The sequence below is a fragment of the Manihot esculenta genome, chromosome 16, assembly GCF_001659605.2.
Source record: "Manihot esculenta cultivar AM560-2 chromosome 16, M.esculenta_v8, whole genome shotgun sequence".
Lineage (NCBI taxonomy): Eukaryota > Viridiplantae > Streptophyta > Magnoliopsida > Malpighiales > Euphorbiaceae > Manihot > Manihot esculenta.
Window position 1 is genome coordinate 31388102 of NC_035176.2, and position 27759 is coordinate 31415860.

Consider the following 27759-nt stretch of genomic DNA (forward strand, 5'->3'; position numbering starts at 1 on the left):
ATGTCATAAACACACGAGAAATTTGAAATACTGCAGACTCACATTTGCTATTAAACTGTATAAATTACATAGCTTACACAACAAATGTCACCACAAATTACAAAATCAGCCCAAGGCAACAAGATGGCCTAAATTGAAGAATAAAGATTGATTGAATGGAGATCTATTTAAAAAATGAGGCTAAAAATTCCTAAATCTCTAAAATCAAATCAATAATGTGCTGGCCAACCTATTCGAGAGTACCACAATACACCAAGAATTCTGCTCCCAAAACCCTAACGGTCCATTGGGTCCTTCAAAAGCCGGAAAAGTCCCGAGATTTCAGCCTTTAGGGCCAGTTTCTAGCCATCAAACTTCTTAGGCTGTCGCCACTGTGCCAAACTCTTTACCAAAGAGCCAAGGAAAGAGGTTTTTGGAGGAGCTCCTTTCTTCCCGTATAAATGTTTTCCTCCCAAGTCCGTGTAAATTGGGCCTTTACCCTTGCTTCTTTCGATCTGTGCAGAAAGGGAAAGTAAAATAACACACAAATAACAATAATAATAATAAATAATAATAAAAAAATGAAGCTCCAAAAGTGTTCATTAGACTAGAAAAAAAATATGAAAGCCAGCTATAGTTTCAAGAAGCAACTTAATTACAGTGACCAAACACTAAAAAGGCACGTTATACAGGGAGATTTTGCAGTTTTAAAATAGAGTCGTTTATGCTTTCAAAGTCTAAAACAGTGAAGTATTAAAATGCAACACTAATTTAATTTTCATTGGAACTTCAAAATGGAATTAAGAGACGAACCCTCAAAAGAATGTTAACTTTTGTTACTCAGAAATTCCCTTTGCTTGTACTCAAAGCAACGTGACAATCCTCGAATTTAGCTTAGAGATATCCTAAATTCATAAAAACCTTTAACTAGCATACCTTGTATATTTTCCCATTCTTCAAGTGGTACCGAATACCAGACCAATTTATAGACTGAGAAAAGTGTGAACGGAATGCAGATATGGGGTATAGGAAGTTATCCACCAGCATTGCAATGAATACCTGTTGCAATGTAAGACATTTTGTTAAAATAACGTAAGCTGCATGTCATCAATGATTTGCATCCCATCCCAAATCAAATGATATTTGGGACTTCTATTGAAAATTGAGGCCTTTCTGTCAAGATATTGAACAAATACAAGCTTTCATATTTCCAAAGAAAACCATTCCATTTAGAAATCGATCATCTTGTTCCCCCGAAGCCTGGTTTATACTTCATTTCAACTAATCTAAATGAGAGGTAGAAACTGTTGATTTAAAAGTCAAAGAATATTAAAATCCCCGCCGCAAATACATGGTGCTAAAAAATAACTAGAACAAAGTCAAGGTACAGGCTAGTGATAGTATTTCATTATAAAGCAGACAATTATCCAGACCAATGTAAAACATTTGAACCATCTTAAATTTTTTACATATAGGACTTCCACATCCGCAGCCAGAATGAAAGTTTACCAAGTATGCAAATGAATAAAAAAAAACTGGAAGTACTCACAAGGACCCAGTTATAAGTAGCAAGAGAGAGTTGAGGTGCCTCAGGGGATAGCATGTTGCATAGTTGAACTTCTATTCTCGTCAAATTCCACATTGAGAAAAGTTCTATAAAAGTGCACACAGCTAGGCCGGTGACCAGTAACAACCCTGGAGAAAAACATATCACTCAGCTTTAAGGATATATCATGCCATCACACAAGACCAAAGCCAAGTCTCAACTTCAATAACTCTAGATCCATATTTCCAATGTATGTCACACTGTTCCAGATGTATTAAGAGAAACAAGTGAATGTGGAAAGAAGCATGAGTGATAAAAAAAAATATATCAAGGATGTTGTTAAGCCAAAAAAAGAAAAAAAAGAAAGAAAAAGGAAACATTTCTGGACTTGAAACTATAACAAACTACTGTAATTGCTGTAATAATGGCTTCTTTACTGAAACACCTGAAACGAGGCGGAGATGTATTGGGGATTCTAATAGCAGTGTAATATTGGTTACTGGAAAACCGCACAGAAATGGTTAAAATGGCAGGTGGCAAATGGAAAGTTTTATCATAGATCCTTCTAAAAGCTATCTACATGTTTCACCTTAGACTGAGATACCGCCTTCCCCCAAAAAAATGCTCCATCAACGGAGCAGAGACAGAGATTTGCATCTTAATCAGCATACAACATTTACTTCTTTTTTGACAAGTGAATCAAAAAAACCAAAGTGCAGTAATGTGCTCACCGTTGGAAACAAAGATTGTTTCCTCGTGTGCATATCCTCGGATATAGATTCGGAGTGCAGCTGCAACATGAGTCATAGCCATAAGGTATGGCGCCACAAACCCCCATGACAAGTAGCAGTGGGAAGAAAATAATGCACGGTTCATTATCCAATTAACCTTTGTTGTATATGATTCCAAGACAAATGTTTGCTTCCTCAAGTAATTCCAGTACCTAGACAAAGTAAATAGGTCAGCATGGAATAAACTGGGAACATTAATGTCTAAACAAGTGATGTTACAAACCTCGAAAAACTAAGATCACTAGCAAGTGGGTGAGGAAAAACAGCAACTGGAGGTGATGTAATAAGCCTCTTATGAGCCCCTAGAAATGGATGGTAAAGTGAGCCATCTAAAAAAGATGATAGCCTATGCTAGCAAAAAGTTATGCCCTGTGGAGACCAAGAGAACAGCAGCGTCTAACTAAAATTAAAATCAACAAATTTATGAGTCCATTACCAGCTATAGCTGCAAAAGTCATATCATCCGAGTATCCACCATCTCGTAGTCCTGATACCACACCATAGCGGTCATATCTAAAATCATCAGCATGCATCTGAAAAAATCCAGAACTATTAAGGCAACTTTTCAATCCTGTTACCTGTACAAAATTTTAAAAGCAATCTGGTAGATACTTACCATCATGCACCCGCCCCAAAGAAAGAATGTTTTCCCACCAGTGGCAAAGCCCATTGAACAAGGCTGTTCATAGAAATTATTCAACATTTCCATGGATAAAGGAAGTGAAAATGAAGAAACATATACAGAATGCAGTCAAGAGAGTTATTATCATAACAATATCAGTCCACACAAACACAGTTCAATAAATGCTTGTAATTTTTCAGTCCAAATTCACTAAACAAATTCTTATCCAAATAGCTAATAACTAAATTTGAAGATATATATCAAATTTAAATTCTCAGATTAGGAGCAACAAGAAATTTCAGGAAGAAGTCTCATTCTTTTATTTATTTATTTATTCTTTTCTTATTTGAAACTGAAAACAGGATTCTTTTTCAATATGGTGCTTCCCATAGACAACCATATTGTAAGAGTTAACCGCATGCTCCTTCTGTCCTAGTTCAACTGAACTAAGCCCACAATTTTATCTATATAACAAATCAACATATGACCTGCATAATGGTCATAAAGCTTATAAAATATATAATTATATATGGAAAATTAAAGAATAGGAAAAGGTTATAAGCTTGTTATACCATGTGATATTCATAGATGCAATAGCTTCCTAAACTCCCCGAAGGCAGATCAAGAGGGTACCCAGTTTGAATAAATATCTGCATGTCATTTGCAAAAAGTTAAAATCATAAAATGAATCCATAGTTTTCAGACCACTACATTTTTATACCTTAACAGTAACAAGAATGCATACCTCAGGGGTTTTTTCCATTTCAGCAGTCAGGGCTCCAATTGAACCAGGGTGCAGTCTAACATCATCATCCAAAAATAATACATACTTGCTGTCTTTATGCATTTTCTCTACACCAAACTGGACAACACCACCATGACACTGATTAAATGCTAACTAAAAACATACTTCTAGAGAGATAATAACAAAGTCAACATAAACAACATGTACAGGCAGGCTCAACTTGCTATATGATCTAGATCATATAGAAAGGTCATACAATGTTCAGTACAATCAAGCATCTAACCCAAAGAAGAAATTCCTACTTGACAAGAATTTTGGAACTTATAGCCATGCTGTGGAAATGAAAATAATAAATCATGTTTGTGACATAGTTAACCAAAAGCCAAGAGGATATTGACAAAGACCTTTTAACAAGTTGTAAACCACATACATACCAACTGGTTGTGGATTTTCTGACTACAAGTTGTTGACAAACCAGCTACAATAACTCTAGCATCAACATCATCCTGCATATTTAAAAAAAAAAAAAAAAGAAGAATTAGTGCCAATAATAGCAATAAATAAATAAATAGAATTAAGAATCAGAAAAAGAAAAATTTAAGATCAGTTACAGCATTTATAATTTTCGTAATGCTCATAAACAAGCATCCATAATTATGTGTCCTTATTTCCATATTGCCACTTCCTATATTGTTTCACTTCAAAATTGAAGACACCGTTGGTTTGCCATTCAAAACTGCTCTTGAACTCAAAGATTAGAGAATGAGCACAAAACAAATGCATGCACATGCACACACACAGAGGATTAAAGCAATAAAAAATCAACTCAATTTTTGTGAAAAAATGCAACACCATCAATGATGCTCTATGTCAAGGAGTAAGTGATTCCAACACTAGAATGACACTTCTTGCAGTGAAAATTGGACCCTACGAGAGGCAATATTTGTGGGGGGTTACATCTATCATAGGGAAGAAGTTCCCAAGATGGATGAACAATTCGCAATAGCAGATATAGCAAGTGCCAATTCCATGCACATGATATTATTGTTGAATCCACATTGGTTGTGGAAAGGGGTAACGTGTCCTTTATATGAGCCATAGGCAATCCTCCCCTTGAGCTTGCTTTTGGGGTGAGTTAGGCCTAACCCAAATTTAACATGGTATCAAAGCCTGCCAATCCGATGTTGGGGCTCCCATAAATATGTCACGCACCAGTAAAATTTTGGGCATGAGGGGTTGCATTGAATACCACATCGGTTGTGGAAAGGGATAAGGTGCCCCTTATATGAGCCATAGGCACTCCTCCCTTTGAGCTAGCTTTTGGGGTGAGTTAGGCCAAGCCCAAATTTAACAATTATAATTGATGTCTTTCCTGATTGACACTAGAATTCATAACTCTAAAGATAAAGTAGATTAGTAAAATAAATTAACCTTAAATTCAGTTACTAAGCGAGATATAGCATGGTATGCTGGGTCTTCTGTACTTTCCACCACAAAAAGGAATTCTAGAGGACCACCATAGAGAGATGTTATCTGCATATGACAGAGAGCCAAAATCATATACTTGAAACAATATAGAGTCTTGTAGACAAAAGTCAAATAGAATTACAAATAGTAGAAAGACGTTAGCCCTGCCAAACGAAGATCAAAGAAACATGATCAAGATGGTGAAGCATCATCTCAAAGATTTAAGAGAGAGAAAGAGAAGAGAGACTTGTCTTCTAAGAATCTAGAAATTCACAAAACCAAAGGACTTAATCAACTTTATTAAGAGAAGAATCTTAAAACTTGAATGTGACACCAATAGATTGACAGACAAGCGGCACATATTGATTTTACTTCTCTTTGTTGCATGTAATGAAAGGAAACAAAATCTTAAGATTTCAGGGCTGACAAGGAAAAAAAATTGACGTAAACGTGGAGAAGTCATAGGTTAACTTTCTGTTTAGCTCTGAGAAGAAAGGGGGTAAAGAACACCAAACGGCACCCAAAATAATCAACTTACCTGACTTCTCCAATTATGTAAGTTGTGTTCTCCAAACCCCTTTAAAGGCATAACAACAGTAACTCGAGGCAGATTGACCTGATTTGAGTGCTCCAGTTCAGTAATATCATGAAAAAGAAATGCAAAGCTATTGCCAGCTCTCATACTATTCTTCATCCGCTTGATCTCTCTATTTCTGCACGAGAGAAAAGGATAAAGATTTAAAAACAATAACCAAGGATCAAAAACAAAATACAGAGTGTTTTAAATTATGTCCACCAAATGCTGATACCTGACAAAAGCAGCAAAAGCCCACCCAATGGCAAGTGCTAGGCAGATCACACATCCCTGCAGCATAAATAAAAGATCCCAAGTTACAACTACACCGTCCGCCTAAAGCATTCAAGATGGCGATAAGAGGACATAAGGGCAATGGGTCAAATTAAAACAGGTGATAAAACAAATAAAAATAATAGTCAAACACTAAGCACCTGTTGGGTAACCTTAAAAGGGATGTGTATTGGTGAGTGTAAAAGCCATGATTTAAAAAAGAAAAAAAAATATCAAGCTGTAACAATCTATATCACAATATTTTGCATGCAAAATATTTGCTTGCAAAATAGCTATTCTCATTGTATAAATAAGAACTTTTTTTTACAGTACAGGCCAAATCTGGTTAATTCTCTATAGTGCTGTCAAGGAAACAGACCAGACAAGTGAATTTAGCAAAATGCAGAACCTTTAGTGCAATATAAGTTCATCAAATGCTTCAAAAACATCATTTGACCATTCCTTGCCTAGTTCCATCCAGTAGCATATAATCAATCATTCCCCACTTTCTGCTAGCAACCACCCTTCCCCACCTAGTTCACTTCCAATGCCATAACAAATGAAGCAGCTACAAGGTGTATTAGCTTAGATTAGAAACGTTAAACAAACAGTTAAAAAGGACAGCCATTTAAAATCTAAACAGCCAACCAGTAGCAGCCAATAAATAATCACATCATAGCAACAACTGAAATAAAAACATCGGAGCAGCTCTTATCTCTCTCCTGATCCATCATAAGTTAATCCTGATCATTTAAACTTCTTATCCAAACAGCACCTTAAACATAAAGAACAGCAAATAGATATGCAGCCAACTTTATTCAAGCAGCATCACACCCAAAATTCCAAAGCAAATTCCACCTAAGATTCAGAATCAGATGAATAGGGTGCTAGTTTTTGCAAAAGCTCAAGTAAGAAAGGTCTTGAAGACCAGGCCATACAGAATTTAAACATTTGTCAAGGAAATCCGGATAAAAGCAAAAGTAAAATAGAAAAGGATAAAAGATGTCCTGGCCTACTTGGAAGTATAATACCTACTTGCGCTACTTGATCATTCAAAATTTGTGTAAAATGCAGTTATATAATCCCAGGTAAAAAAAAAAATCCTAAGAAAAGTAATGTAATAAAAATTTAAATACCTTTACCTAACCTCCATTATGCCGCAGAATTTTCAGTTCAATCTCACAAAGAGCAAAAAGGGAAGCAAAAGAACTAAGAAAAGGTTCCGAAGTTTCTATATGTGTCTACATAGTGACATTCGTTGCATAAACTGAGCAGCCGGAGGTCCAAAAATTAGGGAGCAAAAAAGCTTTATCAATGTATAATAGTGAACACGAATGAAAGAGGAGAAAAGCACTTTTGAGAAGGATAACTTCGATACGAGAAAAGTTACATTGGAAAAAGTTGCAGCAGTTAGAAATTTATAATTTAAAACTCAAATCACCTAAAACTTTTTTTTTTAAATATGGAAATGAAAACTTGAATGCAGTGAGCTCGTGCAGAAGAATACAAGTATTCAAGGCATCTTATATAGCAAACAAAATTCAAAAAATAAAATGCATCATTCAATTTGGCATGAAAATTAAAAGGAACTAAACAAAACTGGATCTATATGAGAACAAGAAGAACTAGAAGAGGAAAAAACCTGGATCTGAATGAAAATAGCGAGAGGACTACAAAAAGCTCTGCTGAGAGAGAAGAGAAACCAATCTAAATACCTCAACGCCGGCATTGTTTCCCCTCCCTCCCTCTCTCTCTCGCTCTTCGTCTCTGTGTCTGCTTGTGTGTTCCCTTTCCTTCCCCTGCCTCGCCTCTTTCTCTTCCTCTTCTTCACTGCTTAAACAAAAACTAAGAGGAGAACCCTAAATTTTAGGCGCAAAATCTATCTCCAGCTCTCTCAATACACGCAAGAGTAGATAAAAATGTCACTTTTTCTCCCTCAAACAGCCATGGAAGGAAACAGCAGAGAAAACAGGGAGAGTGAGAGAGAGAGAGGGGAAAAGAAAGAAAAAAAGAAAAATTAAAAAGAGAGACGGCGTAATTTTATATTCGAAAGAGAGTCCCCATTTCCGAATAAATCATTTTTCTTTATTTATTTGTTTATTTTGGTAATAATAATTGAGCAAGAAGCGAGGGAGAGTGACCGTTGGATATGAGAGAGGACTTGGGAGAATGAGATTTGATTTCATTGTTTTTTTTATTGCTTAAAAGAAATTATATTTAAAAAATGAAAAATTAAAAGAGAGAAGAAAGAGAAGATGCCGCTTTCTGATCCGAATCCTCTCCATTGGTGTCGCTTTTATGACACCTTGTCACCCTTTTCTTTTTAAAATATTATTATTATATAAGTGCTGTCACATATAACATGTTTGGTTGTACTTATTACAGACTACACAGTGCTACCGTCACTTTATTTTTTCACCGTTATAATTCTAATTAATCATTTTATCAATAACAATAATAATAATAATAATTTGTCTTTTTTTTTTTTTCCTCTGATTAGCTAACTTTCTTTGTCAATCTCCTTTATTCTTCGGTAAATGTTTCATGGCCTTGGCTATCGTAGAAGGAGTGGCTTGGCAGATATGTTATCGTCGACAACAATAATTAGTTCTTTCATAGAAGGTTGCGGCACTTTTCCTTGTGGTGCTACCGAGTCAGGGCTCTTGAATCAAGTTTTTATTGGGCGTTAGGATTTATTGTATCTTAGGTTTTATTTGTTTTCAATTTTTAAACCCTAATTCAGATGTTGTGCTTTTTTTATGGCCTCAGACCTCTTACTTTTTAATAAATGACTTTTTTATCTTTGAAAATAAAATAAAATTATCAATTATTCATTATAATTAACTACTAATTATTTTAACATTTAAATTAAATAAATCTTAAATTAAGATGATATATTTTTATAAATTATTTAAAAATTAAATTTACGTAAAAATTAAAATTATTTTTAATTTTAATTATTTTTAAATTATTATTAAAATATTAAATAAGGTTATCAAGCTATACTCTACTTATTTATTTAATTTTATTTGATATTTTAATAATAATTTAAAAATAAATATAAATTAAAATATAAAAATTAATATTTTTAATTTCTATTGTATAATATAAGAGTAAATATAACCTTTATGCCATTTATATATACTTTTTATTTGGCATAAAATTTATTTTGTAAGAAATTAAATATTATAAAATCATGTAATATTTAAATTTTTTAAAATAAAAATTTTAAAAATAAAAAAGAATTAAATTATTTATTTTAAATAAAAAATTAATTCAAACGACATGAAAAATAACGTTTGATAATTCAACTAGAGAATTTAATATTTTTAAAAAGTGTGAAAATTATTTTTATTTAATTAATATTTTTTTAATTTTCTAAAAATTAAGAGTTAATTTTATTTTAATAAAATAAAATATTTTATTTATTTTAATTTAATTAACTTACTTGAAAATAACTTCTAAAAATAAACACATTTAAATCAAATAAAATTTATATTTTTAAAATCGTAATGTGGAGTGAGTTCATTGGGATAAGAGATATACGTGTATGTGGAGAGAGAGAAAAAAGCGAGTATTAGAGGTATACGTGTACGCTAAATGGTTGAAGCTACTCTAAAACAACGTTTATCTAATTTGATATTAGGTACGTGAATCTTGCAAGCAATCAAATCTCAACCAATGTTAATTTTACATAATATATATATATATACAAGTTTGAATGAGTGGTTGCACAATTCCAGCTGTGATGATCATTGCTACTAAAAATGGGATGGGAAGAAGAACGAAGAAAGTTTAATAATTTTGTCTAGTTGTGATGACTGTGAATGAAAGAGGCAGTGAGGCAAGGAGGCAGTCATATGCCAAGTAGCAGCTTTCACATGGCTCGCCAGCTATTTGCTTTTAAACCCAAATGGCCATATTAGCTACATTGTCAATGTAACGGCTCATCACATGGCCCCATCCACCTTGGTTCAAAGGTTTCCAAATATTTATCATTTCCATGATTAAATATAGGATCCACGGTCTACAGTCTAAACCTGCCCAGGGCCCAATCTATTATGACCTTAATGAAGATTAGAAGAGATGGGGCCATCAATTGGAAACTTTTCCATGGCTGGGTGCTTCTTCTGTCTATTATTTTGGAATACTGCATGTGCTGGAAACTTTCTTGTCTTTCTTTAGATTTCTTGTTCCACCATAGATTTGTTTGGTAAAGCTTCAGTGATTCTATGGCTATGCTTTCATTTAATTATAAAGATCTATTGGCAAAACTTTGTGTTTCAAGAAAAAACTAAAAGACATGATGAAGGGACACATTCTGTAATCTACCAAGGCATCATCTAAGCTGTGTGTGCAAGTTCAACCATGGATGTGATATGAAGAAATCACTAAATCCACTGCTCTGGTTTAATTGGAACTTCTGCAGAAACCAAAACCTCTTAAAGAAAACAACATTAGATTCAGAAGAAAGCGCACATACCGTAATTTTATTTGCTTTTGGGAATGCTTTAATTTCTCACACAAGTTAAAAAGACAACAGTTATCTCATATCAAGGCTTGTATTATGAGAGAGCTGTCTCCATTATCATTTCTAATTGCATCCATTCAGAACATATTCATTTGCTCTTTTAGTGAGTTGAAATTTTACTCGAGCATAAATCATGCCAAGGGACTCACCTTCGTCTTCCTGATGAAGCCAAATATTGCAAGCAAGTGAAATGAAAAGGGTAAGACAAACGTACACATTTCTGTGCAAAAATTAAATGTGGGGATAAAAGAGAATTTGATTCCAAGGCCACGAGTGTGCAAGTAACAAGAGGAAATTTCTGCCCCAAGTGTTTCCACCAACAAGTGGAAAGAGAACCAAAACTTCAATTTCCCCATCTCATATGTATCCCTATTATTGATAAAACTCTTACACTAAAGTACTTTGCAACAAGGAAAGCCAAAACTAAAGTCATAAACATAACAAATTTGTGTAACTAAAAAGCAATGGAGTTTCAATGCAGCTTCCACATGAAGTGTCACTCAAGTAAGAAAGCACAATCTATTTATCATCTACGCATACCGCATCATTGTGGCTGCTCCCAATTAAGTGGTGAAGAAGCACACCAGCAGCAACACTGACATTCAAACTCTCCACAGCCAAAAAGGATCGGAACTCTTCACTGGAGTGCTCAAGGTTTGTTTCTTCAGATTCTAAGTCATCATTCCCTCGCCTTGTTACATCCACAGGAATATTTCCAGGGATCCGAACCAACTGCGTACATGATCTCTCCACTAATGGCCTCAATCCTGTACCCTCGCTACCCAAAACAAGAATTGTGGGTTCACCGGGCAAAATTTTATTCAAGGAAACAGCCTTAGGAGAAACAGAACCTCCAAGAACCCGCCACCCATTTTCTGCAGAAGCTACTAGGAACTGCATCATATTCTTGCAATACCTGAGCTCCATTATTTCGAGTGATCCTGCACTTGCTTTGCTGACAACGCCACTTAAAGGAGCTGAATTTTTTGCACATAGCACCACCCCTGAAGCCCCAAAGAAGTAAGCGGACCTAATAATTGCCCCCAAGTTCTGGGGATCTGTTACCTCATCCAAAGCTACCCACAGAGAACCTTTCTCATCCTCAGGTGAAACAGGATCCAACTCCTTTATCTTCACCATCTCCAGTGGTGAAGCATCTAGAACTAGGCCCTGGTGGGGCCGATTATCAACAACCATATTCAGATCATGTTTTGAAGCTTCCTTTATACTTAACCCCATTTTTTGAGCCATTCTCAACACCTTTTCAAAGCCTTTCTTGTCCTTCTTCTTCTTGTTATTACCACCCAAATCCAATCCTTCTTGAACATATAATGCATATAATTCTCTTCTACCAGCTGAAAGTGCAGCCAAAACAGGACCTACCCCGTAAACCCCTTCACCAACCATCTTAGGCAAAGTTGATTCAGTAGCTTCTCTCCATGTCTTTCTACCCCAATTTTCCTGCTCATTCCACCTTCGAAACTCAGGTTTGTCAGTCCTACCTTTGACATCCGCCATTCCTTCGAACGTATTTTTTATCTTATCCCATCTTGGATCATCCACATTATCCAATCCATCTTCCTCTTCTTCAACAGTATCATTCTTTTCTTTGTAACCATAGTCATGTTCCCCTTCCTTCATCACACCCAACAATCTATTTCTATTATCTTTATTCCTCGACATGTAATTGCTCTGCTTCTCTGAAGCAGTTTCAATTGAATCCTCCCATGAAGATCGAGCATTTCTTCTAACTGCCCCTTTTTCTAACCCTTTTGCAGGCTCCTCCCATGACGAGGAGTGAGTTTTGGCAGCTTCTCCTTTCTCTAACCTTTTAACCGATTCCTGCCATGAGGAGCCAGCAGTGACTTTCCCCAATCTTTTGTTTGATTCCTCCAACTGAAAACGACTCCTGTTTGGACGTGCCCCGTTCTCAAACCCTTTCGATGCCGTAATCTTGTGAGAACTTAACCAAGGAAGTGATTTTCTAGCTCTCAGTGTCCCTTTACCAATTCGCTGGGAACATGAACTCGAAAAACTTCTAGCTCTTAACACAGTACAACAATATACAGCACTTATAAGCCTAAATCCATTTGAAACACTTTCACATTTGGAGTTTAGTTGGGATTTTAATTGGAACCCGATTGGTAAAGACTGAGATTTTGGGATGCAAAATTGTTTAAAGTATCCGGAATTTGGAGAAACCCTAAACACCATTGGAAATGCCTGGTTTTTAGCTATACTAGAGTACATTGTGTGCATTAGAACTATAGAATCTGTAGCTAGGAGATAAACTGGAGAACAATAATAAGCAATGCAAAGGGAAAAGAGCAGTACCCAAATCAAGCAGTAAGAATCTGTAGCTAGGAGATAAACTGGAGAACAATAATAAGCAATGCAAAGGGAAAAGAGCAGTACCCAAATCAAGCAGTAAGCATGAGGCTTTTTGGATGGAGAAAATCACTGTTCTTATCCCAGAGTTGCAGAAGTATACACTACCTTCCCCCATTGCCATGGCAGATTTTGTGCCTATACTCTTATCTGCTCTAAACGACGCCGCAACAACGAAACCCTTCTATCTCGAATTGGGCTTAAGTGCGCACACTAGTAATTGTAAGAGGGTTCGAACCTATAAAACAAAATCATTGTTTTATTGTTAAAATATACATTAATTGTACTTACAAAATTTTTATGGAAAAATATTATTTAGATTTTATAATATGATAAAATTTAATAATTTATTTTTTTACTTTAAAAAATATATTAATTAATTTTTTATTAATTTTAATCTTAAATATTTTATTATTTAATTTTTATAATTTTAAATAATTTATTATTTAATTTTTATATTAAAAGTATTTAAAATTTTTTTATAATATTTAATGGTAAAAATTAATTAATAAATTTTTTAATTAAATATATTTTAATATATTTTTTAAAATAGAAAAATAAAAAATAAATTTTACCATAGTTAATTTTTCAATTTTTAAAAAGCATAAAATACTTTAATATTGAAAAAGATATTTTTATATAAAATGATTTGAAATTAATAATTAGCCAAAAACCAAGTGAGAAAGGTCCAGCCTCTCCACATCAAACTGCTACCGTTGTAGAAAATAATAATAATTGTTGAAATTAAAAAAATTATCAAATAAATATAATTTAAAATTTTATTTTTATTTTTGAAATAATTTTATCTAATCCGTGTAATTTTTAATTTTTTTTATTAATTTTAAAAAATAAAATATAAATTAAAATAAATAAAGTTAGAATATGAAACTAAATTCATCAAATTCTCTCTTTATTTTCTATTCTCGGAAAAGACTTTGGATGATCAATGTACCAAGTAAGATTAAAATCTTTTTGTGGTTATTATGGTTGGAACAGTTGCCATGCAATGAGTTTGTACACAACAAGACATCTCATCTTGGTCTTGAATGTCCTTTTCATGGGGAGATGGAATCTATTATTCAATTTTTTTTTTTTTTTGCCTATCCACATGTTATGACAGTTTGGTTTATTTTCTCTCTTACACTTCGTTCTACACAACTTGCTGGTTCGATCACGATGGAGAAGTGGACTAAAGTTTGTGATGGGCTTCATCAAGAACAGGAAGAGTAAGAACTAATCCAACTTACAGTTTTTCTTCTTTGGCATATCTGAAATGATTGAAATGAATATATTTACATTTTGATAACTCTGACTGGAAAGGCTGGGGAAGATTTTCGAGATTCACAAGAACCAATATCTCTTAACTTGCTTTCTTGAAATCCATCACCCCAGTTTTGGGGGGTGTTTTTAAATTGAATTTTGATGCAACTTTTAATTCTCAATTTAATAAAGGTGCTATAATAGTGTATTTAAGAGATTATTTTAATGGTCAGAAGATATAAATTTCATTTTAATGGTCAGAAGATATATGTAATTGTAATTTTTTTTTGAATAGCATGTCCAAAAAAATAAATGAAAAAAAAAGTAATTTTATCATTAAAATACTTTGTTAAATTAGAACTTATTTAAAATTTGTGATTTTATTTGACATAGAATATCAAATTAGTCTATTTAAATTTTGATGAATAATTTAGTAGCTAATTTAAATTTGTCCTCGAGAAAAAAACCTCCGCAAACCACAATTTCTCTCCTCCTTGCCCGTAAAATTACCACGTTACCCATTGTTTGACGTACTTATACGCTAGCGACAGATAGCTGTAGACATGCCAACTTGAAGAGGGGTATATTCGAGATTTGATGTATGCTTGACCCTTCAGCAACACCAATCGAAAACCTATTTCGCTCCTCCCGGACACCGTAGCCTCACAACAAAGCAACAATTTTCCTACTAACGTGACAAAACTTTAATGGGGACGCCAGAGACTTCTCGCGAGCCTTGTCCGGATCGTATTTTGGATGACATCGGCGGCGCTTTTGGTATGGGGGCAGTGGGCGGCTCTGCCTTCCACTTCATAAAAGGCGTCTACAACTCCCCCAGCGGGGCCCGTCTCATTGGTGGCACCCAAGCCGTGCGGATGAACGCGCCTCGTGTGGGTGGAAGCTTCGCCGTTTGGGGTGGCCTGTTTTCTGCCTTCGATTGCACGATGGTATATGTACGCCAGAAGGAGGACCCCTGGAACTCTATCTTTGCGGGCGCCGCCACCGGCGGCTTTCTCTCTATGAGACAAGGGCTGGGCGCTTCGGCTCGCTCAGCTGTTTTTGGTGGGATTCTCCTCGCTTTGATTGAAGGAGCTGGAATCATGCTCAATAAGGTAATGAGTGCTCCACAGAACATGCCTATCATGATTGACGAATCAGTACCTGCTATGGCTGGTGGACCTGGATTCCCTATGGGTCTTCCAGGCCAGTCTCAGCCTCAACCCCAGCCAGTGCAAGAGACGGCATCGGCGAGTGGATCTGAGTCTGGTTCATGGTTCGGTGGTTGGTTTGGTGGAGGGAAGAAGGAGCCGGCGGCAAGCAGCGGAAGTAAGACGGAGATTTTGGAGAGTTTCGATGCGCCACCAGTGCCAAATTTTGAATATAAGTAAAAAATTAAGGTCCAATTAGAGGACCTCAAATTATTATTATTACTATTATTTTTACTAGTTTCGTTATTAGGTGGTATTGATTTTCTAACTGGTGGGCCTTTGCAGAACCAAACATGACCGATCCTATGATTTTACTGTCTAATTTTTCGTTTGCTCTTTTCTTTTCCATTGATTAGTTACAAAATTAGCAACCATCAATGTATAATAAACTTCCACTGCAATTTTGTATGTATGCATTGAATTGATTGTTGGATGGTTAATGTTCTGGAGCCAAACATGATGAACCTTATGATTTTCCTGTCTAAATTTCATTTGCTCTTTTCTTTCCGTTGATTAGTTACAAAATTAGCAACCATCAATGTATAATAATCTTCAACTGCAATTTTGTATGTATGCATTGAATTGATTGTTGGATGGTTAATTCTGTAGAACTGTGTGTGTATATCATTCATGATTTGTTAAAAGGCTCTCTAAGTATGTGGGTTCAAAATTATTTTTGGGTGGGGGCTTCTTGTTTTCTTCTTAACATATAATATAATTATGGATATGGAGCAATCAAACTACGTATGGTAGCATAATATCAATAGAGGAAAACCGGATTGCATTTCTCATCTGTAACTTGCAACTCTTTGTTCACGTTGATTATAGTTCAATAGGTGTTGATTTATTCTGGTGTGCATGGCCTTTTCTCTTTTAAATTTATAAGATAGATTTCTCATGTATTCTTTGCTTAAGGTTAATCAATGCATTTTTTTTTTGTGAAGTTTTGCTTGTGGTTTGCATGTGTGTGAGAGAGAAACCACCAAATGTGCCATAAATTTGTTGAGACTGTTTACCATCAATTCTAGCTAGTTGTGTAAAATTAGTTCTTATATTGCCCATCATCCTGAAGAAATCAGAAATTTATACAAACATAGTCTATGCGAATTACCTGATTTAGCTGCGCTGTTTATAAAGATTGCATAGGAAGGGAATGCTGGGGATATGGAAAACAGCTGATTGATCTGCAATTGGACCCGAAACTGGTAGAAGTAGAGAACCATTCAGTATTCATAGAACTGCACGACGGCATTCTATTATTGCTTAATTTATTTATTTATTCATTCCTTCGTGCTCGTGTGTGTCTCAGTGGCTGAACTAATTTTAATCTGTTTGAAATTCAATTGCTATGTAGTGTGGCAGGAGTAGTTCTTTCACATGCATATTGGATGTTATGATTGGTTGCATTTTTTCTTTAATTTGTTCTTGCTTGAGTTTGATCAATTAGATTAGATTTTCTCTTTCTTGTTGCATTTGGTGTACTGTACATAGTTTTTGTTCTGTTGGAAGTTCGTATGAATGCAGTGCCAATATACAGGTAGAAAAATGCTTGAGATGGATTGAGAAATTGGATCATGGTACAGAGATGTAGTGTTTTGGTAGTTGTTATATGTTTATGGTAGTTTTTTGTTTTGTCAATTGCCTCAGTTTTTGCTAATAGCTCTAAATCATAATTTAGCTAATCTTTTGTTTTACTTGAAAATCTATCTCTGAGTTGATATAAACTGATTGTGTCCTTAATATATGTTGGTTGATAATCTATTCACAATGATCTCAAATCAAATGACTGGATTTTCATATTTGAGGCTCAGATAGATGGTGCATGTGGATGTTGTCATTGTCCAAGCTCCACTGCCCCTTCGTGAAAGGTAGCTCACCAGGCTGCACCATCACAAAACATTGGGCATTGAGCAACATGGGGCAAGTTATATGGAAGTATTTGCAGAGAACTGGTGAACAAGATAGATTGTCAGATAGGTGAAATCTGAGGCCCCACCTCTGGGGCACTCCAAGGCCTCCACTCTGATGGGTTCCTCATTGACATGAGCACATTCGATGCCTCTCTGGCCTCTAAGATCTCTGCAGTTTTTGCCACTCCATTGACGCCTTAGTCTCTGGCGGCAACTACAGTCCCAAGAATGGAACCCTGCCGATTTTCGCAGGAGGGGACAAAGTCGTCATCTCATCTGAATCCCCTGTTTGTCCTTTAGGGCAAAGGTTAATTATATGGGTGCCCCTGCCAAATGACAATTTGCGAAGCTAGCCAATCAAATAACAATAGCACTGCTATGATTGGATTAGTGGAGGGGGTCATTTACGCGTATAACTGGATTCAATATGGAACTGTACTTAAACACCATATCTATAGGCGCTGCTGGGTCCAAGTTGCTTGATTAATATGGGAATAGCGAACAGGGATTTCGAGGCAGGGTTCTGTGTGAACCTTTTTGGAAAGGATTTGGAATTTTTTTAAAGGAGCGTCAAAACATGGGTCTTGCTTTGCCAGGTGTGCATTGGCTCAATGACTTCATTTGTCTTTAAGGCTCATGGCGAAGAGAATTTTGGCATCCAAGCGCTTGTTTTAGCTCTAGAGAGGCTTAACAATGTCTCTGTTGAAATCCTTGCATCTCCAAATCCTGCAGCATAGTCTGATAATGGTCTTTGTATGCAACATTTAAATTTACTGTGTACTTGTTTATTATAAATGTATGGACTACTTAATAAGATGTTTTTGCCTTGGCGTAATTTTAGTCTTCATTTAGAAGTCTTCTTCGCTTTTGTGCCTGTCTCAGAATATGAAGCTTGTTTTTGAGATATGCATGTGTTTGCTTAGTATTTTGGTATTGTGCCATACCCTTAGTGATATCTCGTTGATTCTATGGTCTGCAATATGCGTCTTATATTTCTTGTTTTCTTTGTTAACCGCTGGAATTTGGCAATGCTATTGTGTGCATGAGTTCCCTAGAAACTTCACTTTACCTTCTTGATGACTATCATATATAAGAATTATTTGCGTAGTGTGTATACGTCGAATATCATGGCTTATGTGTGTAACTATTCAAAATTTGTATCATCTTGTCGATAGAAACATGGATACAAGAAAATGCAAGGCTCTATCTTTTGTTTGATGGCATTTTCTGGGCAATTTGTGAGCTTTTGTACCGCAAAGTGCACACAACTAGTTGTGGATGTCTCTGGTCTTAGATTATCCAAAACGTCATAGAATAGTTATACTAGGTGTTAAACTGTACCTTCTGTTTGTTATTGGTTGCATGATTTCTAGGTGAAGTGAAAAAATGCTGTGGCTTCATCTTTAGAGTCAACAAGGATGTTTAATTTGTTCGCATGAAATAGGAATTGTTATGCCAGTCGTGTAGGAAGACCATGAAAGTGTGCTACTTCGTCAAAAGGACGAGTACATGTTGCAAGAGGTCAGAAACAGTGAATTGCTTCTTCTACCGACCTCTGCTACAATTAGGGATGTCAGGCGGGCGGGTTTTCACAGGTACCCGATCCGCCCAAATCCTATTAGAACGGATTTGAGTTTTTATAAAATAGATTTGGGCGGGTTCGGGTTTGAAAAATTTTACCCGTCTCAGATTCGGGTAGGATTCGGAATTAAGTGATCGGATACCCATTACTCGAATCCGATTACCTATATTAACAAAATAACCCTAATCCCTCATTCCATTTTCCATTTTACTGATTCCATTTTTCATTTTACCTCTCTCTCTCCTCGGCGACGTCTCCTTTCTCTCCAGTCAGCGATATCTCATCTCTCCGGTTGGTGACATCTCCCACTGTCCCACTTTCCACGGATCCCTCTCTCCCCACTTCACTGACTGCCGGCACCCCAATCGGCATCGGCACCGGTGACGTCTCCTTTCTCTCCAGTCAGCGATATCTCCTCTCTCCGGTAGGTGATATTTTCTACGCTGCTCCGCTGTGTCCGTCTTCTGATCCGTCGTCTCTTCTTTGCTTCTTTTCCTCCGGTAACCACATGAACATTGAAAATAATAATAATAATAAGCGTTCATATTTGTTTTTATATTCTGATTGTTTTTCTTTTTTTTTTCTTTTTTTTTTTCTTAATTTTTAGTATGAATTACTATATTCTTCATTACTTTAGATTTTCAAATTTCTCTTGAATGTCCGTTGTGGGTTTTGGATATTGCTTATAACAGTTTTTGCTTCATTCTTTTTTAATATGTATAATGATAGTTGTGGAATTAAATTTATGTGGTGCATAAGAAAAGGAAGATGAGTATCCAAATCTTTAAATTTTTTATCATTAAATCGAATTAAAAAAAAATCGAGTTCGGGTATTATGCGGGTATTGTTAAACGGATTTGAAACGGGTACGGTTAATAAAATTAAAATATTAAACAGATTTGGGACGGGTTCGGAAATTTTATATATAATCGGGTTCGGATTTGGATACCCTCAATCTCACAGGTATCCTACCCGTTTACATCCCTAGCTACAATTCTTGACTGTAAGTATGATATACTACTGCAAGATCATGGTGGAGTCGTAGGTCATGTTTTTACTATCTGTTATTCTTGAAAAGTTGAAACTAAACGTTTTGCAAACACCACTTGTTAGCTCATTGATGAAAAATATATTTGCCACAGTTACTAGTTTTATAGAAATTCCAAATTTGATGATATGGATCCTTCTGCTTGAGATGGCATTCATGGTGTCATAACTTTGTTGTGTTGTGTCATATCTCGGCTCATTTTGTTCACACCATGGGCCGCATACTGAACTATTTCTTATTGTCGTTTAAAGTTTTCTTCTTTCCATTCAAGCGGAAAGGGGGCATTAAAGGGAACGGATTTTATAGATGCTTCCGCCATAATATTTTATTCAGATGCACTTGCCACCAGACTAGGCTAAGCCTGTGAGTGCCAAGTTTGAAGTCTTTGCCTCTATTGCAATAGTCATGAGGACTTTTTGCTTTCTTTCCAATGTGGAAAATGTATGAACATTGAAGAAATAAATATGGCAGTGGCAGATTATAAAAGGATATAAGTCAAACTGAATTTTTGTATTTTTATTTAAAAATTAAATAAATTTATTTTAAAATTTTGAGCTAATTAAGTATGTAGATCTAAAATTTTAAATTAATTTTATTTAGCTTTTAAAAAAAATATAAAATTTAATTGGACTTATTTCTGATTTTAAAATGTATCAATTATGATAACTGACCAAACATAACAAGTATTGAGGGAGGCTACATAGAGGGAGAGATGCTATAGGTAAAATCTGTAAAATCGTGATCTTCAGAGCTTGTTTGGATGGGGAGAAAAGATAGGGAAAATAAAATCACATGGTGTTGATTTTTTCAGGAAACCAAAATGACATATTCTGATTCAAATGAATGCCAACATTGATCCAGTTCCAAATCAGAAGGTGGAAATTATTCATAGGAAAGAATCATTAACTAATCAAGAATTATCATAGAAGGGCAACCCTATGAATCTGTCACAAATTGATAGAAGAAGAAAGAAACATTGGAGGAGAATTTTATTACAGAAGAATAAGTGTTGCTCGCCGTGTCCGAGGAGATGCATCCCAACGTTTTCATTTGCTTCGCTATCAGCACAGCACAAACAAATGGCTTTAAAATTTTCTGTCGTTAAGGGCCCTATGCGAATTAAAAGGTGAAAGGGAACGATTGACCCTTGACTTGTACAGGAATTTCCATAGTGCTCCTATGGCTCAAGCCCATTTAGTGCAAATCATGAGCTCCACTTTCTATGAACAAGGAAAAAAAAAATAATGTTTTTTCTTTCTTAATATAATTCACTCCCACTCAGTTTAAATTCAATATATCTAGTAGCTAAATTAAATAGACTATATAAAAAGAGCGCGTAAGTTTGAAGTTGGAAAGAAGTCACCCATTTGTTTTTCTGGTAAGCTGAAAATCAAGTCCTTTTTCCTAGAATCTTCACTTTGCAATTACGTTGTTCAAATCAAAACCAACAATTCTAGCTTCCAATCTCCTTAATGCGGAGAACAACCCTCATTTTTCTCTCATTTCACTTCTCCACTCTCTTCCTTTGCCTAAGTTATACAAAGTCCCAGGCCTATGATCCGGAACAAGCAATCCTGCTAAGGATAAGGCAATACTGGCAAAGTCCACCTCCTCTTAATCAATGGTCCCCTTCCATCTCCTCCTCTCATTGCTCTTGGCCTGGAGTCAACTGCACAAACAGCTCCATCACCGGACTTCATTTTACCAACATGAACATCATAGGAACGATCCCTCCATTCATTTGTGACCTCAAGAACCTCACAGTTCTTGATTTTTATAACAACAGCTTCGTTGGAATGTTCCCTGTGGCTCTCTTTAGTTGTTCCAAGCTCCAGTACCTGAGCCTCTCTCAAAACTACTTTGCCGGCGCAATTCCTGAGGATATTGATGGCTTTTCCGGGCTCTCAGTCCTTGACCTTTCTGGTAATAACTTCACTGGTAATGTTCCAGCAGCTATTGGACGTCTTCAGTAGCTAAAAAAACTTGGGCTTGATCAGAATCAGTTTAATGGTACTTATCCTCCAGAAATTGGCAACTTGTCTAACCTTGAAGAGCTATCCATGGCCTACAACGATTTTCTACCCTCAAGTTTGCCTTTCAGTTTCACCCAGCTGAAGCAACTCAGGTGGTTGTGGATGTCTGCTTCAAATCTGATTGGAGAGATTCCAGAAACTGTAGGAGAAATGGTGGCACTGGAGCACTTGGATTTATCAAGGAATAAATTAGAAGGCAATATCCCCAGTAGTTTGTTCATGTTGAAGAACTTGAGTATCCTGTATCTTTTCAGGAACAGGCTATGTGGGGAGATTCCTCATGTTGTTGAAGCTTTGAAATTAGTTGAACTCGATCTTTCAGATAACAATTTGACAGGGAAAATACCTGATGATTTCGGAAAGCTTCAGAATCTATCAGTCTTGAATCTGTTCTACAATCAATTTTCAGGTGAAATCCCAGAAAGTGTTGGTCGTCTTCCAGCATTGAAAAGGTTTAGCTTGTTTAGCAACAATTTATCTGGTGTTCTCCCTCCAGAATTGGGCAGACACTCAATGCTTGAAACTGTCGAGGCTTCATCCAACAAGCTTACTGGAAGGCTGCCTGAATTTATATGCAATGGAGGAAAGTTACTAGGAGTGGCAGCCTTTGATAACAATCTCCATGGAGAGTTGCCAGAATCACTTGGGAATTGCAGTAGTTTGCTGATGGTTAGTATTTCACATAATTCATTTACTGGCAATGTTCCTGTTGGCCTGTGGACATCTTCGAATTTGATCTATCTGATGCTAAGCGACAATTTGTTAGCGGGTGAGCTTCCTGATGAAGTATCAGGGAATCTTAAAAGGCTAGAGATCAGTAACAACAGGTTTTCTGGTAAAATCCCCATTGGTGCTTCTTGGAGGAATCTCACGGTGTTTAATGCCAGTAATAACTTGTTTTCTGGCATTGTCCCTCAAGAATTAACTGTTCCTCCTCTTCTCACTACTCTTCTGCTTGATAGGAACCAGCTCAGTGGAGCCATTCCATCTGATATAGTCTCATGGAAGTCATTAACTACACTGAACATGAGTCAAAATCAACTTTCAGGACAAATTCCAAAGGAAATTGGTTTTCTACCTAATCTTCTACAACTGGACTTGTCAGGTAACCGATTTTCCGGCCAAATTCCACCTGAGTTTAGCTCCCTGAAGTGTACTTTTCTGAATCTCTCTTCGAATAATCTCACAGGGGAAATCCCAATCAGTTTAGAAAACACTGCTTATAAAAGCAGCTTCCTGAACAATCCTGGTCTCTGTACTAGAAGCTCATTGCTAAGCCTTAATCTATGCCATTCCAATACCCAAAAATCAATAAAAAGTTCAACCCAATTCATAGCTCTGATATCAAGTATTTTGGCAACAGCCTTTGTGTTAGTTTTGCTACTCTCATTATTTGTTATCAGAGTCTACCCAAAGAAGCTCATAGTAAATTCACCATGGAAGCTCACCTCATTTCAGAAGTTGGATTTCACAGAATCAGATATATTGCCAGGTTTAACAGAAACCAACCTGATAGGAACCGGAGGATCAGGAAAAGTATACCGTGTTCCTGTGCAGCGATCAGGTCTTGTTGCTGTGAAAAGAATTCGGAGCGACAAGTTAGACCAGAAACTTGAGAAACAATTCCATGCAGAAGTTCAGATACTTGGTAGAATAAGGCATTTCAACATAGTGAAGCTGCTTTGTTATATCTACAACGAAGATTCAAAACTTCTCGTCTATGAATATATGGAGAGAAGTAGCCTGGATCAATGGCTCCATGTGAAGAAGAGATTAACAAATGTCTCAGGTTCAGCCTGCTTGGACTGGCCGATGAGGTTCCGGATAGCAGTGGGAGCCGCCCAGGGCTTATCCTACCTCCACCATGGCTGCTCTCCCCCCATTATTCACCGAGATGTGAAGTCAAGCAATATCTTGCTAGATTCTGCTTTCAATGCAAAAATTGCTGATTTTGGTTTGGCCAAGCTGCTGGTTGAGAAAGGAGAAGCTTCAGCATCTGTCATGGCTGGCTCTTTCGGCTATATAGCTCCGGGCAAGTAAATTCTCCTTTTTCATTACTGAAATGTCAACATTAATTGTAGATTATGCTCCATCCCCCCCCCCCCTCCTTTTTTTCCATGACTTAAGAATCTAGTTGAATTGCAGAGTATGCCAACACAGTGAAAGTGAACGAGAAAATTGATGTTTACAGCTTTGGGGTTGTCCTTCTTGAACTAACAACTGGGAAGGAGGCTCCTTTTGGAGATGAAGATACATGCCTAGCAAAATGGGCATGGCGTCACATGAGTGAAGGAAGACCTATAGTGAATGCTCTGGACAAGGAGATCACTGAATCTTCTTACTTAGATGAAATGATAATTGTTTTCAAACTTGGGGTTAAGTGTACAAGCAAACTGCCTTCTGATAGACCTTCCATGAGAGAGGTCTTACGAGTCCTAGGTCAATACAATTATCCAGTCGTTAATGGACTGAAGAACAGGGGAAGAGATAGCCATGTCACTCCCTTCATATTGAGTTCAAAGAATGGACGTGCATCAGACAGTGATGAAAATGTCTGATCTCACTGTTAGACCTGCGTACCAATAAGTTTTAATTCAATGGTCTTCAAGTCCTCTTCGGTGGTGTGAAGTCTCTTGAGTTGGTCTTTTAGCAGAACTAGGTTATAGAATAGTTTAGGCAAGTAATCAAGACTATTAAGAAAATAAGCAGCTCCTGCACAACTATGTCTACTTAGGACTAGGAGCCTTAATTTCGTGCAGATCTACTTTCTGTAATTCAGTGACTTCCACAATCCAAGCAAAGCATCAATGGCATGTGTAAAAAGTTCAATATGCTTTGCAACCACCTACTTTCTCTGATAACCATTCAATGCAGTTTCATATCCGGATGCCAAATTGTTAAGCCATCTATAGCTTGCATATGACACAAATGTCCAGTAAGGGACAGAGATCAAAGGCAATCCCTTGGCATCCCAAGGATAGTTCTCACCATTCAGGCCACCAAGCTGCAGGATTTAGAGAAAACAGAGTTCTGCTTGTGATGCAAATAAATCTAGTTTGGAGATGTTATCCCCGCATAAACAACTATAATACTAAAAGGCAATACAATCAAACAAGACTTGCAAAAGATGGAATAGGCGGCATTTAACAAAATAGAGAAAAAAAAATCTTCATCAGCCTATAATGCTAATGACAGCAAAATCTACATTTTATTTCCTTTTGAAACGACAAACATACTTTGCCAGTATGTAGGAACTCAAATAATAGTACATCCCCCACCTTATTTGCTAACTCGAAATTGGGTATGTGAAAAAAAGGAGACAAAGGATCAAAATGGCAGGGCCCACCATAGAAGCTTGGCGTCGGGACCATTGTTAGGCATTTTGAGAGAGAATTTGATCCATCACTCAGTTATGAACTCTATAAGACCATACATTAAGATTCTGGTATTACCCGTCACTGGCTCTAGATGATCTGGAGTAAGTAAAAGGGGAAGATTAATATACAAAAACTGAAAAAAATCTTCTCATCTACCTACACTTTTTAAGCTTCTGCGACCTCCAGGTACTGGGAGTGGGAAGCTGCAAGGAGAGCCGCTCCAATGCCTGAGCCATCATTTGAGTGCTCAATGATTATGCTTTCAGAAATTTCCTCTCCCAGCAATTCCTTGAGAGTGCTCTCCATGGAGCTACGGAATTTAGTGTAGTGCTCAAACAGCCCACCATCTAATGCTATTACTGATTTCTGTTTTTCCCCATCCTTCACTGCGTCTCTTCCCAGTTTCTTGAGGATGCCCATGATTCCAGCAGCAGACAGCCGGGCACCACGAGTGGCAACAATGTCGCAGAGCTCAACAATAGCTTTCCTCATTTTCAGGGAGGTATTTGATATCTGACCAAGAAATACAGTAGCTACATTATGAATTTCAACTGCAAAAACCACAATAATTTTTTTCTGTGCTACAGATGCCAAGTTCACATGTAGAAGGGAATTTTGCTGCTACTATATTAACTTCTGTATGAAGCAAAAAAGCTTGAACACTTGAATTACCTAAGAAACAAGAAATTAAAAAGTACAGATACAGGTTCTAAACAGCATCAGAAGGCATGAATACCTCTAGGATATCCTTTAATTTGCTTCCAACAACTTTAAGATCTGAAGATGTATCATGATGCATTGCAGACATGTGTGGTGTCCTGCATATTTTGCAGCGAGGAAGTTCTCATCAGTCACAAAATGAACAGCATTTGGGATGTCCATGTAAGCATATACCAATCCAATGACAAAATTAACCTATTCACCCCTACGATAACTCAATAGGTATTGATATGGAAGGATACGGAAGATGACAGATGGAGAGAAAACGATGTTTTGACAAATCCATTCTTAAGAGTAGGGTCTGAGGTAAGCATAGATGTGTTTGGGCAGAGACAAACACAAAAAGCCAAAGCCTAAACATACAAGGAGGACTAAATAATAAAATATCTCACAACCTAATAGTACCTTAAGATAAATGGAATCTCCAGTTTTGGTGGAACAACATCACCAAAGAAGGCAGCTTCCTGAGCCATTCTCAATAGAACTCTGCGTACAATTTCTCCCAAATACATACCAGAAATTAACTTTTCAAAAATCTGCAGATAATAGTGACAAAGACCTCAAAACTTATTACATCAATATGCAGCAATAAGATGAGAAGGGAAAAAAAAAACAAAAATTAAGCTTACCTGTTCCCCAGGGTTCAGAGACTCAACATCTAATGCTTGATCAAATTCTGTCAATGGAAGGTGTGAGGACCGAAAGTTACCCCACTCCATGTTGATAACCTACATAATAAAAAAAAATATTTTAGTATGTTTTATGCTCATGGCAAATAATAAGAAGAAATCCTGCCTAAGAAATATGATAGTCAAATGTAAACAGATGATATGTTAAGAAATCTACAAAAATAAATACATGTATATTTATGTGTATATATATATATATATTTACACAAACACACACATATATAAACAAAGCTAAGTTTTAGAAATAGGTTAACACAATATTGCCAAGTGTTCATACTATTCTTTTGCCAACTGACATTCCAAGCCCATTGGTTTTCCATCTGTCTCCATTATTCATCTCCTTTTGGATTAATTATGGTCCCTCTTTTGTTGTGTCCTTCTCATCCCCTTTCCTTCAATTTCAAAGGGTAACTAAAAGGCAATTATATAATAACTAGAAGAATTTAAATATCAATAAATTTAAGAGGTGTGTCTTTGGTTATTTGGGGTAAAGCCATTCCAAATAACTCCTCATATGTCCCTTATACTGTACAATAAATAGGTCTAGTCCTCATTGTGCACACCCATATCTATATCTATATAAAGTTGGTGTCTGAAATAATTTAATGAGAATTTGCTACATGTCCATTTCCTTTACTATAAGAATATAGCAGGTGACATGCCTAAGCTTCTAATAACATATATACATGTCCTTAATTATGAGGGCAACCCTATGAATCTGTCACAAATTGATAGAAGAAGGTGGAAATTATTCATAGGAAAGAATCATTAACTAATCAAGGATTATCATAGAAGGGCAACCCTATGAATCTGTCACAAATTGATAGAAGAAGAAAGAAACATTGGAGGAGAATTTTATTACAGAAGAATAAGTGTTGCTCGCCGTGTCCGAGGAGATCCATCCCAACGTTTTCATTTGCTTCGCTATCAGCACAGCACAAACAAATGGCTTTAAAATTTTCTGTCGTTAAGGGCCCTATGCGAATTAAAAGGTGAAAGGGAAAGCCTGACCCTTG

General features: G+C 36.3%; 4 protein-coding genes and 2 pseudogenes across 6 annotated transcripts; 3 read left to right on the top strand and 3 right to left on the bottom strand.

The window, feature by feature from the left end:
- Window positions 1-21: 21 nt before the first annotated feature.
- On the bottom strand, window positions 22-8031 carry LOC110603710. 3 transcript variants are annotated; one of them, XM_021741566.2, is made up of 15 exons: window positions 7640-8029; window positions 6407-6565; window positions 5960-6015; window positions 5689-5863; window positions 5115-5216; window positions 4118-4189; window positions 3684-3800; window positions 3511-3588; window positions 2933-2995; window positions 2753-2849; window positions 2540-2618; window positions 2257-2468; window positions 1529-1674; window positions 916-1038; window positions 22-494 (listed from the first exon to the last, which is right to left on the bottom strand). In XM_021741566.2, the coding sequence occupies exons 4-15, from the start codon at window positions 5842-5844 to the stop codon at window positions 342-344; spliced, it is 1398 nt and encodes a 465-aa protein (XP_021597258.1). In that variant the 5' UTR covers window positions 5845-5863; window positions 5960-6015; window positions 6407-6565; window positions 7640-8029; the 3' UTR covers window positions 22-341. The 3 variants fall into 3 exon arrangements, with proteins under 3 accessions (XP_021597258.1, XP_021597257.1, XP_043807798.1); XM_021741565.2 differs by lacking the exon at window positions 6407-6565; XM_043951863.1 differs by lacking the exons at window positions 2933-2995; window positions 6407-6565 and having other exon boundaries at window positions 7640-8031.
- A 2735-nt stretch (window positions 8032-10766) lies between these two features.
- On the bottom strand, window positions 10767-13096 carry LOC110604039 (rRNA methyltransferase 1, mitochondrial). Its single transcript, XM_021742077.2, has 2 exons — window positions 12944-13096; window positions 10767-12862 (listed from the first exon to the last, which is right to left on the bottom strand). The coding sequence occupies exon 2, from the start codon at window positions 12785-12787 to the stop codon at window positions 11048-11050; it is 1740 nt and encodes a 579-aa protein (XP_021597769.1). The 5' UTR covers window positions 12788-12862; window positions 12944-13096; the 3' UTR covers window positions 10767-11047.
- A 1619-nt stretch (window positions 13097-14715) lies between these two features.
- LOC110604003 (mitochondrial import inner membrane translocase subunit TIM17-2) lies at window positions 14716-15891 on the top strand. Its single transcript, XM_021742016.2, has one exon. It carries the CDS (start codon window positions 14884-14886, stop codon window positions 15562-15564), a length of 681 nt encoding a protein of 226 aa, XP_021597708.1. The 5' UTR covers window positions 14716-14883; the 3' UTR covers window positions 15565-15891.
- A 1011-nt stretch (window positions 15892-16902) lies between these two features.
- Window positions 16903-18140, top strand: LOC110603305 (annotated as a pseudogene).
- A 2837-nt stretch (window positions 18141-20977) lies between these two features.
- On the top strand, window positions 20978-24788 carry LOC122722128 (annotated as a pseudogene).
- A 325-nt stretch (window positions 24789-25113) lies between these two features.
- LOC110603879 (hexokinase-2) lies at window positions 25114-27391 on the bottom strand. The gene is made up of 5 exons (XM_043952027.1): window positions 27021-27391; window positions 26684-26782; window positions 26460-26590; window positions 26071-26152; window positions 25114-25847 (listed from the first exon to the last, which is right to left on the bottom strand). Exons 1-5 carry the CDS (start codon window positions 27078-27080, stop codon window positions 25500-25502), a joined length of 720 nt encoding a protein of 239 aa, XP_043807962.1. The 5' UTR covers window positions 27081-27391; the 3' UTR covers window positions 25114-25499.
- Between the last annotated feature and the right edge of the window lie 368 nt (window positions 27392-27759).